Here is a 12,379-nt window from a genome sequence, read left to right on the forward strand (position 1 = left end):
AAAGGGAAGGGAAGGGAAAGGAAAGAAGGAAGGAAGGAAGGAAGGAAGGAAGGAAGGAAGGAAGGAAGGAAGGAAGGAAGGAAGGAACTCTATGTATGGGATAATACTCTGAAGACATAAATACCCTTCATTTGGTGGTTTTGCCATTTCTTAATGATCCTTGTCTGAATCAGCTAATGCACTGAGGGTTAAAAAAAGGGAATGCCTAAGTCTGTCACTCCTTCCAAATTTATTAGCTGTTATTGTTATTCTTCTGTAGAGAAGAGTTCACCATTGGAAAGATGGTGGCAGGAGGAGGAGGAGGAGCAGGATATTCCAGGTGAGGCAAAAAAGAAAGCAGTGGCACAGCCCATAGGAAGGAAAGCCCAGGTGTGAGGAGAGGAGTGGTAGGGCTAGAAGTCAGTCCAGATTGTACAGAGGAGAAGAAATGGAACTAGGTGACAAAAAGATTTGATAGAAGAGACTGAGAGGACAGGATACCACTGCCATCTTCAAACTAGGAAGATTTCCTAAGCCCATATCTGAGCCCAAATATACACTCAGCCTCCTACAGCCATCTCTCAAGACCTCAGGCGTTCTGATTGCCTACTGAGTAGTATATATAAGACCTTGTTACTCAAGGTGTGGTCCATGGCCTGGCAACATTGGCATCATCTGGAAGCTCATCAAAAATGCAAAACCTAAGGGGCCCTCCCTACTGAGTCAGAATCTGCTTTTACCAAAATCACCAGATGCTGGTCAGTCTTTTAAAGTGGGAGAAGCACTGCTTTAAGCAACTGTGGTCCAATTCTCACTTTGGCAGATCATGCTCGCAGTAAAAATAGTCTTCCTCTGAGGATTTTCCATGACTTCTATTCACTTTTCCACGAAACTTCAGGAGATTTTGCTGCTCAGCTTTATCCTGCCCTAATCTAGAGAGGCAATGTAGCAGGACATTGAAGAGAAGAGCAGTGCCTTCAAAGTCAGATTCACCTAAGTTTGAATCCCTTCTGTACTATTCACCACTTGTGGGACCTTCTGTAAACATTATCACATTATGAAATCACTTCTCTAAGTCTTGATGAATCTCTAAGTCTTGATGAACCCTAACTCTTAGGGTCAAGTTAAAGGCCAAATGAAATAATGCATGTAAAGTAACCCTCATTAAGTGCTCAATGAATTAGCTTGAAAATAAGAGGTATTCTTGGCAAAAGTCTCTGTGGGCCATGAGTCAGATCCCACCTTACAAGACTATGTGAGGGCAGCAAGGAAAGGAATGTGGACTTCCCCCTGGCATTTTCCAAACAGAGTTGCCTTTAATCATTTTTGGTCCAAGAGGGCATTTTGTGTCCAAAGCAAATTCGGGAGCTGATTGCATCTGCTGATCATTCCTCTGTGAAAAGAAACAAGTCTTTCAAGGTATTGAGGCAAATTAAGCACATCATTAACATCAAGACAGTACTCAAAATAGCTATGCTTTTCAAGTACTTGCTAATACTTTATAATATCTTATGATGTCCACAATAACCCAGTGGAAAGACGGATTATTAGCCATCTAATCACTGATTAAAGGAGAGGAAAACACTCCTAGGCAGGGAAGATGATTGGGATGGGGGTCATTTTACCTGGAGACAAATAGGTTAAACATGACCATTCCCCCTCTCCATACATGAAAAGAACTTTATTATTGTTGGGAATACTCATCAGACATCTACAGGGGCCAAAAAAGAAGAAGTACACTTAAGAAGTGTAACTGGTTGATAATCATGGAGACAGTTTCCTGAGCTACTCACTGGAGCTGAGAATGAAAACCTGGGAGAGTCCATTTGTTTGTGCCTGCGTTCAGCCTAGGCACTACCTTACTCAAAGCCAAGTCATCAAGCAAGAGAGTTCACATTTCCAGAGCTAGGACCTAGATCCCCAGACAAGATTAGGGAGAGAATTCTAGGACTGGGGGACATCTTGCCAAAGAGGAGTTGGTGAACAACACTTAGTATAATACCTGTTTATGAACAGTCTTCACTGAATTTCAACAGTCATCATCTCCTTAGACCCTGCTTCTCCACCTCCAAATACAAGGACTGCTTATGGGAGAGGGGAGGAGGTAGGAATGAGCTCTTCTATCCTTGGTTTCTGGAAACAGCATCTCTCCTGGGTCAGTGGAAAGGACACCAGAGAATTTCAGTCCAAGATCTGCCTCTGACTCATGAGTGCCTTGGTTTCCTCCTCCATAAAATTAGCCTGATGGACTGAAAGATGTCTCAATCTCCCTCTGGCTTTGATTGTCTAATCTTGACTACTATGGTAGCTAGGAGAAGCTGTAAAGACCCTGTCCCAAGAGCTGTTCAAAATAGGAATAGTCACGCTTCTGTCATGGATTTCCTGGGCCCTGGGTGAAGGTTTAAGCGACAGGCTTATTTCCTGTTTGAAGTGCTCTGCTTTTGACATCCCCTGTCTGAAATTAGGAAACCAGAAAGCATTCAAGTGTTAGAGAGAAAAGAGGCCTTCCTTGACCCCCATATAAATTAGGTCCTCCTCTCCGATATTACTTCTCTAGCTGTGCTATTCAAAGTGTGTTCTGTGGGCCATGAGTATCAGTATTACTCGAAAGCTGCCAGAAATACAAGAATGTTGGCCGGGTGCGGTGGCTCACGCTTATAATCCCAATAGTTTGGGAGGCCCAGGCGGGCAGATCACCTGAGTTCAAGACCAGTCTGGTCAACATAGCAAAACCCTGTCTCTACTAAAAATACAAAAATTAGCTAGGGGTGGTGGTAGGCCCCTTTAGTCCCAGCTACTGGGGAGGCTGAGCCAGGGGAATTGCTTGAACCCAGGAGACGGAGGCTACAGTAAGCTGAGATTGCGCCACTGCACTCCAGCCTGGGTGACATCTCAAAAAGAAAGAAAGAAATATAGAATGTCAAACTCTCCCCAAATCTGCAGAATCAGAATTTGCATTTTAACGAGACTCCCAGGTCATTCGTATGCATGTTGAAATTCCAACAGCATCACCTTAAAGCACCATGATTCTTTTCCTCCATAGCTCTTGCCACAACCTGTAATTCTAATTACACATTTATTTATATTTTTAAATGGCTGCCTTAATGACTAAAGCATAAAATCTATAGGATGTCTTTTAATGACTAACGTAGTTCCTACCACAGACCAGGTGCTCATCCAAGGTGTGCTGCATGAATGATTCTCTAGGACTTCCCGACTGCTAGCAGCCTCTGCAATGATGGCTCTACCAGGTTTGCTAGTCTAGCCTTTCTCACTGTCCCTGCATATGTCCCTGGGCAGCTGATGAATTTGATGACTGTGGTAAGACATTTCAATGCATATATTTTTCTTAGTGCATTTGCACATCACACTAATCAATGGTCACGCTTGGCAGTAAGTTGTTTATTAAATTTTAAAATGTTGTGTGTTGTCTCACAAGGGCAACATAAAGGAGAATTTTGTGATATCAAGTTTTCCTGCAAACTGCATGCATAACTGAAAGACTACAAAAACTTACAGCTTTGTTAGGTTAAAAGCTTTCAACTAAGGCAACAAAGTCATAGACTATTACAGTAGGAAGGGCCTTCCAGGACAAGTTTGCCTCCCTTCCCCTGAGAAGCTGGGGCCCAAATGTTTAAACTGACTTCCCCCATCTCCAGATTGGTGCTGTGCCAGGGTTTTGCCTTCAGGAGACCTCCTTGACTCACTACCATCCTCTTGCACTAGAGAAGAGATCCGTGCATAAGAAAACAAGCTTTCAGCGGAAGGCAAAGGACAGAGCTCCTAGGGAAATGTTACAATAATAGGGGAACTCCAGATGGTCCTAGTGTTCACACAGAACACTAAGAAAATAAGCTGTGGGCAGCTGCTAATTTCTTGCTTTGGTAGAGGTTAGGAAGTTGGTTTTTTTGCATACACATGCTCACACCTCTCTAGGTCTTTATTAATATTTTAATTCAATGCAATACAGGAGATTCCAACCTGGGCAGGTCAAAAGATGAATAAGATACTTCATTCCTTCTCAGCAGAATATTGTATGGATGTCTTCATGGCTGGGGAGAAAGGGGAGGGAGAATCAGGTTGCGAAAGTCAGTCTCTGAAGAATTTATTAGGGGGAAAGAACTGTGCCTCTCTGCTTCTGTTAACTCCTTGTTGAGAGCCCTTGAACTAGAACGTCCCTTAAATCACCTTCAATCCCCAGCCCAGGATTCCCTCCTTCGAAAGACAATCTGTTTCTCTCAACCTCTTATTTGTGTAAACATTTACATATATATTTGTTTGTTGCAGAATAAATAATACATAATCTAATGTAAATGTTTAAATGTATAATATGCATTTGTATGTATATACTACATGTATATACATATTTGTATATTTAAATATAAACTTGTAATAAATCCATAAGGGTGGGGACCCAATTTAATTATGGTGTCCTCACAATGCTTAGCGTATAAACACACAATTAATTCAGAATTTCCAACCACAGGAGAGATAGAGATGTACCTTCTCAGGTATGTTTACAACATATGTTCATAGATGAATCGAACATGGAAAAAAAAACCACATATACTTTTATAATATACTTGATTATTCTCATGTTGACCAAAAGGAAAAAGAAAAAGAAAAAAAAAAAAAACTCCAAACGTGTGGAGGAGGGAAAAGCACCAGATTGGAAGTTGAGTCCCAGCTCTAACCAAGTGATAGCTCACACCTGAAATCCCAGCACTTTGGGAGGCCGAGGCAGGTGGATCACAAAGTCAGGAGTTCGAGACCAGCCTCGCCAATATGGTGAAACCCTGTGTCTGCTAAAAATACAAAACTTAGCTGGGCATGGTGGCGGATGCCTGTAGTCCCAGCTACTCTGGAGACTCAGGCAGGAAAATCACCTGAAGCCAGGAGGCGGCAGTTGCAGTGAGCCAAGATAGTGCCACTGCACTCCAGCCTGGCAACAGAGCAAGACTCCTTTTATAAATTAGCTGAATGTAGTGGTGTGCACCTGTACTCCCAGCTACTCAGGAAGCTGAGGCGAGAGGATCGCTTGAGCTCAGGAGGATGAAGCTACAGTGACCCATGTTCATACCACTGCACTCCAGCATGGGTGACAGAGTAAAACTTTGTCTCAAAAAAAAAAAAAAAAAAAATAGAGTCCCACCTCTGGTCCCTGATCTTCTATAAATTAACTATGTGGCCCTGGGCAAGTCATTTTATCTCACTCAACCCCATGTCTCTTGCCTGTGAAACGAGGACAGTATTGCATCTTGCATTTCTAGTAGTCAGACTGTCAAACAAGTGAATAGAAAGCCCATTGGAAACCACATCAGTGAATTAATTTTTAAAATATAAGAGGCAGATGGAGGGTAAATGGTAAATTGCACAGTACTCTAAGGACAATAAAATGAAAAAGAAAAAAAAAGTTGTTTCAACCGAATGGCACACCTCATGTTGCTTTTTTCTTTCTTGTCTTCCAGGACTCCATTCCCAACCCACCTGACAATGTCCCCCTCAGAGGAGGTAAGATCTTGGAATTAGGTGTAAATGAGTAGTAAGTTATCTAAATGAATGCCGTAAAGTGTGAAACTTGATTATCAACCAGAAACAATGCTATGACATGGCCCAACAGTAAAGTGTGTAGGGATGGAGGAAAGGGCGGCCCAGGACTTAGGTGATGCACCTGAATTCATCTTAGTGGCTCCTGAACTCATCCCCACAAGTCTCCTACCAGACACTCCCACTAATGAAAATTCTACCTCTAACATAGGTAGGACTGCAAGGCAGTGTTTTGTTAAAAGCTTGAAACCTGAAATCAGATAACTGGGGGAATGAATCTTGGCTTGACTTCCCACCTGGGAGCCTCAACTCCTCATCTATTCAATGGGAATAATAATACTCACCTCATCAAGGTATTGGAGAAGCCATTCAGATCTCATCTGTAAATTGCTTGGCATGGCAACCAGTACATAGTACTCATTAAATAACTAGTAATAGCTAAAATGCATAATGAAGTCAAGGACTTGTGAAAACAGACTTCCTCCTCACTCCTATATTTCCAATCATTGAAGTCACTAATTAACACGTTGTCTCTACTAGCCTCAGAGGGATGATATGCCAAGTTCAGTTAACATGGATGATGAGAAATTTTCAGATGACCTGATTAATGTTTTTATTGCTCAGAGAAGGAAAAGAAAGACCCAGAGAGGGAAAGTGAAGCATCTTGTCCAAGGTCATACAAAACCAAGCCTAGAACCCAGATGTCCTCATCTCTAACACAGTGTCTTTTCCACCCAAGAACACCAACCCCCATCTCAGTCCTATAACCTTTAGAACCTAGATGGCAAACACAACTGGATAACCAGAAAGCTCAGAGCAAAAAGTAGGGAAGTGAGTTGATGTAGACACCAGAGTAAGGGCACAAGAGTGTCCTTGAGTCCAGAGGACACAGATGAGTGGACACAGCTCCTCACACTCACAGCATCACACTTGGAGCATCCTTCAAGTTTCCCTTGGCCATGCCTTTCCTGTGGTTTATCACCCAGAGACTTCAAAAGTAGGGGCAAAAGTCCCCAAAATACAAGGATTCTGGATCTTTCAAGGCAGACTAATAATCACAGCCTTGTCAACAATCTCTCATTTTGGTTGGAATGACTTAGCATGTGACCTCAATTCCAATCATGTCTATGCAGACAGTCACATTAATAGTAAAAGGAGCATGGCAGAATGCAGGGGTGGGCAAACTTTTTCTACAAAGGGCCAGATAGTAAACGTTTAGGCTTTGGGGGCCACTATGTCTCTGCTGCAATTTGTCAGCTCTGCTGTTGTAGTGCTGAGCCAGCCTGAGTACATGCAAATAAGTAGCCACAGCTGCATTTCCATAAAACATTATTTATCAAATGAGGTGGTGGGCTGGATTTGGCTTATGAATTGGAGGAGTCACTGCAGGCTTTGGAGTCAGATGTTTCAGTTAAACACATAATGCATGTTCACACAGAGCTTTGGAAAAACCAAAAGACTCTGAGTGAACATAACTTGCCCCTCCCCACTCCCACTGTTCCACCACCACCTCCACCCAGACTTTCCAAGAAAGATGGAAACTTTTCATTTTTTGACAGGGAGAAGGGATTTTTAACACGAACACGGTCTCAGTGACTTGGATAGTTTTGATTAGGTAATAGGACCTTAGCCATTCTGGATCTCAGTTTCCTCGCCTAAAGAGCATTTCAATGCAAAGTTGCCAAGCGCAGGGGCTCTGACTAATATTCTGGTCCCATAATAAAGTTGATAAAGTTTTCATCAGTCCAAAGTGGAGTACAAAAAGTAAGGACACAGTAGCCTCCTTTTCACAGGGCCAACTATATCTAATGTAAGAGGCACTCTTCCTCTAAGATGGTCCTTCAGTTTTGTGTGTCAAAATGTCCTTTCTTTTACAACATGAAGTTGATATAGACAGGAGTTAAGTTGGCTTGCTTTTTGCCAGAGTTATTTTGTTTTGTTTGAATGATCACAATAGGCAAAATAAAAAGCTGTCCACTCCATATTGGCCTCTGAATTTTCATTTTGGGGACAAATTTCCTGGGTCTATAAAGTCCAAACTTTTGAGAACCATGGACTAAATTACTTATCAGATTTCTTCTTATCTGGATCATGAATGGGAATATCAGAACACAAAGTAATCAAAACCAACCTCAGTTTACAATTCAATGTTTCCACAATCAGATTTTTTTAAATGCTAATAATATTAGGTTGGTGCAAAAGACATTGCAGCTTTTGCCATTATGTTCAATGGCAAAAACTATGATAACTGTTGCACCAACTCAATAATCCCCACTGGGACCGTGAAACTTTTGTTAAAGACCTTCCCACACCTCCTTTGGGTTCATTCTCACCTCAACCCTGTGAGCAAGCCACAGCAATGTGGGGAAGAGTCTTCCCATTTTGCAGATGAGGAGCTGAGGCCCAAATAAGCCAGGTGATTTGCCCTAGGTTATACGAGGTGGGAATGGCCAAGTGAGAATCCAGGGCTCCTCCCTCTTCTCCCTGCATGACGGGCTTCCACCATGAGATGCCAGTGACCTGCTGGAGGTGGTACCTGACTTTCTCTTGCTTTTAATGCAAGTCGACATCCCTTTAACTCAGCAATCTGCAGGTGCTGTAGTAGGGTGAGGTAGAAAAAAATATTCCTGGGCTCCAGAACTCCACACCAACAAGTCTTTTCTCCTCTCTGAGCCTCATCTGTAATATAACAGCAACGTACTAAATGCCCTGGAGGAGTCTCTCCAGCTTTGACACTTTATGAGACTGTAATTCTCTTGTCCAATATGTAAAAATAGAAGAAAAAAAGCCTAACAAAAATCTCAAGGAAATCTGAAGCCACAGTTTCCTTCCCCAATGAACCCAGCTTAAACAGGCACAAAAGCAGTAAATTATCCCTTTTGAAAAAAGCCATTGCAAGACATTACAGGCATAGGGGAAGCATCTTCCAGGTACTCTTGGGAGGAAGCTTCAGGGACAGCATGTGGTTTGTCACTAGACAGGAAAAGGGCAGAAGCCAGACACCTTCTAGGGAGCCAAAGATCTTCCACCGTCAGCAGAAAATCATCAGTGGCTCAGAGCCTGGGATGTAGAGCTATGTGCACATGCTGAAGAGAAACACAAGATACACTTCTCTACAGAGGAACCACTGAAAACCAAGTCCTTTTTGGTAATGAAAGGATTTCTAAGTCCTATCACAAGCTTCCCATTCCTGGCCAGGATAGCCCCCAGTCAACTACCACCTCACAGGCAGTAAACCAGGAAAAGCGCCTGGGAGGAGAACCTTTCCCCACACCCTCTCCTTTCTGGGTTTTAGTTTTCTCACCCAGAAGACAGAGTTAATAATGACTCTTGCATGAAGCCACCATGAGGATGAAATGGAACAGCAAATGTGACCCTCATCTGATACCTAGTTGAACCTATGTCCTTTGGGCATAGGATCTACTCTGTTCTTTCGTATGCAGATAAAATGTTCCCATCTCATTTCACAAATGGCATGGAACCAAGGAGAATGGTGTAAAGAGAGTGAAGCTCATCTTTCTCCTCATCACTCCTTGTTTCACTTTTCTGCTTCCACCAAATTTTGAATCTCATGTCTGCACATGGTTTGTGACTTATTTGCCCAAATCAGAGAAGACAGCCACTTTTGCCTTGATTTCACAAGTTTGAATAGTAACTCACATTTATGAATAGCGACATCTACAGAAGGATTTGGGGTATGCAGAGAAGCTGGCAGGGCAGTGTAGCACATCCCAGTGCAGCCCAGCAGATGACGCAGAATTGAATATTAGCTCCCTCTGTTCTTGCAAGGCCTCAGCTATTCCAATCACTGGGAATTTCTCAAGGCCCAGTTCTCCTCCCTGGGATTCAGCCCTCCGACACCTGAGCTGACTCACTCTCCTTCCTATCTGTTTTAATGTCCTTCTCCCATTTCCCCTCCGCTTTCCACTTCCCTCACAAACTCTGCAGAAATTCAAATTGTACTGACTTTAATTTGCAGAATCATTCTGGTCCTTTGGTCTCACCTCTGGGCCTTCTCAACATACCCTGGCCCTTTTTATAATAAATCATCCCACCAAATGATAGCTCTTACCTGCACTAGAAGAATTATGTGGACAGTGTTCTTTCTTATACTCCCTTGTTGCATCCATATAAGGCCATGGCAGAGTGAGAATAATGAACATTGACAGGTATCACTATGTGCCAAGAATTGGCTGAGTACTTAGTAATTCACTCATGCAGTTCTCACAATAAGCCACCAGGAATCATAATTAGCCCCATTTTATAGGTAAGGAAACTGGAGAACAGAGAGGCTTGTTGCCCTGCCTAAAATTTCAGAGCTGGTAAGGAGTGGCAAGACCTCAAATCCAGCGTATCTACCTTGCAGCCCTTACGCTTAGCTGGAATTGTATTGTAGACCATCTGAGAAAACTCACTAATGAGCATCCTTGCAGTGCCACTACCTGCTGGTCCAGTCTAGGGACCCTTCCAGGGCTCTTTCAGCTCTATCACTTCCTCAGCACCTGCTGCCCCCAGCTCTTGGCTTTCATGTCTCAGAAGTGTACTCTCTGTTACCAAGCTCAGGGTCAGAGAGGGCCACTTCTTGGGGGGGCTACACGCATGGGTTTGAATGAGGTGAAGTGCTGAGGGGAAACACGGTCCATGGCGAGGGTTCTAGAGGCTGAATTTCAGCTCTGGCTTTGCAGCTGAAGGGTCATGTGCCTTGGGACAGTTCCTTCCCCACTGCCTACCAGTTAAAACAGATCTGTCTTTCCTACAAATGTAATGCAGCCTCCAATACCCAGAGGTTCCTGGAGGCCCTAAGGAAGTTGGAACAGTGGATAGACCTCGTGTGGGTCCTGACAACTCCACCCTCACCTGAATTCAGTCTCCAGCCAAAGTTGGGGTACCAAATGCAGAGGACCGGCCAGGAATTTGGAATGCTGACATTCGAGTCTTGGGACTTGAAGCAATTCACTTTCCCTCTCAGGGCCTTGGGTTTCCTGTTTTCTAAAATATCAGAAGTGAGGGAAACAAGCCAGATGTCCTAACCCTGAGATGGATTTTGCTTTGATTATAGCATTCCATGAATCAAACAAATATCTTAGGATACTTTGACCACCTTAACATTCTAACATTTGCAATTTTATAAGGTATAGCAAGCTACCCTCCTTCCCCCTCCCCTTGCTAAAAAGAAAATGGCATTAAAGAAGATGAAGTGAGGTTGGTTCTCTAATTTTACCAAATGAACCCACCCCAAAGAAACAATAAAATCTACGCCTTGAAGGCGGTGATGCTAAACCAAGACTAGGTTCTCACCAAGACCCAACTATCCCTCATGTCCCATGGTCACAATGCAGACAACAGCAGCCCTAGTGCAACACCATACTGGAAGCAGTCAAGAGGCAATATGCACTTTGGGAGGCCAAGGCAGGTGGATCATGAAGTCAAGAGATCGAGACCATTCTGGCCAACATGGTGAAACCCCATCTTTCACAAAAATACAAAAATTAGCTGGGCATGGTGGCACACACCTGTAGTCCCAGCTACTCAGGAGGCTGAGGCAGGAGAATCGCTTGAACCCTGGAATCAGAGGTTGAAGTGAGCCAAGATCACACTGCTGCACTCCAGCCTGGCAACAGAGTGAGACTCTGTCTCTTCCTGACAGCTCCTTCCCCTAGAAAGACAAAAACTAGCAAGCAGAAACATTTCTGGATCTAGAATGCACAGTTCATCTCTCTCTCTCTCTCTCTCTCTCTCTCTCCACAGCAAGAGAGAGTGCTCCTGCTCAGAGGGAAAATTACTTTTCAGATAAGTCACAGGTTTCAAAAGCCTGCTTGCTTCTCCATTTACTTTAAACACACCCACTCAAAATCTACTCTTAAACTCACTTTTTCTTAAAGCAGAGCTAACAGGAATCATAAATCTCTTACAAAAAGAAAAGAAAAGAGAAAGAAAGAGGGAAGGAAGGAGGGAAGGAAGGAAGAAAGGAAGGGAGGAAAGAAGGAAGGAAGGAAGGAAGGAAGGAAGGAAGGAAAGAAGGAAGGAAGGAAGGAAGGAACTAGACAATGAGCCACTCAAAATAAAGTGGAATGGGATCCTGGAGAAGCCATCAGAGTTCTAAAGCCATCTGCCCCTAATCCCCACACCCCTGCCACCAAGAGAAGAGAAGAGAGAGAAGAAGAGAGGAGGTGCAGGGGAGGAGAGAGAACAAGAAAAAAGAAAAGGAAAAAAATAAATCACTGAGTTACATGTGAAAATTTATACTTGAATTTAGCACATATAAATCACAAGTCTTTGAATCCAGAGGAAATTTCAGAGTTCCTCACAATTCAGATAGCACTTTGGAGAAGGAGGGAGACAAGGAAGAAAAGAAGGAAGGAGGGAGGGAGTGAAGGAAGGGAGGGAGGGAGGAAAGAAAGGAAAGGAATGGAAGGAGGGAGAGAGGGAGGGAGAAAGGGAAAGGGAGAGAAAGCAGGCCCGTTCCTTGAAATTTTTTTGTTATGCGTTTCATTCAAACTATCTAGACACAACATGTGTTGGCTTAAGTTTCCACATTTCAAGCAGCACAAACCATGGACTAGGGCATAGGACTCAACCATTGTTTGGTATACTTTGGGTGGTAGACACCAGGCTCATTTTTATGCATTATCTCATTTAATCCTCCCAACAACTCTCCATGATAGCTATTTTATTATTCTCACTTTTAGGAAGAAAAAAGGACAATTCAAAGAGGCTGCATGGATTTTGCAAAGCCACACAGCTAGTAATGGCAGAGGTGGAGTTTGAACCCAAGTCTGTCTAACTTTTTTTTTTTTTTTTTTTTGAGATGGTGTCTTGCTCTGTCGCCCAGGCTGGAGTGCAGTGGTGCGAT

The 12,379-nt window shown here is 43.3% G+C and overlaps 1 protein-coding gene across 2 annotated transcripts in view; it reads left to right on the forward strand.

The window, feature by feature from the left end:
• TNFSF8 (TNF superfamily member 8) overlaps positions 1 to 12,379 on the forward strand; it is a 39,537-nt gene that overhangs the window by 8,041 nt on the left and 19,117 nt on the right. For both annotated transcript variants that reach the window (XM_023223799.2, XM_023223798.2), the window contains exon 2: positions 5,448 to 5,490. In XM_023223799.2, the coding sequence (XP_023079567.1) occupies positions 5,448 to 5,490 (43 nt within the window). The remainder of the gene's footprint in view (positions 1 to 5,447; positions 5,491 to 12,379) is intronic.

Source organism: Piliocolobus tephrosceles, chromosome 14 (assembly GCF_002776525.5).
Source record: "Piliocolobus tephrosceles isolate RC106 chromosome 14, ASM277652v3, whole genome shotgun sequence".
Lineage (NCBI taxonomy): Eukaryota > Metazoa > Chordata > Mammalia > Primates > Cercopithecidae > Piliocolobus > Piliocolobus tephrosceles.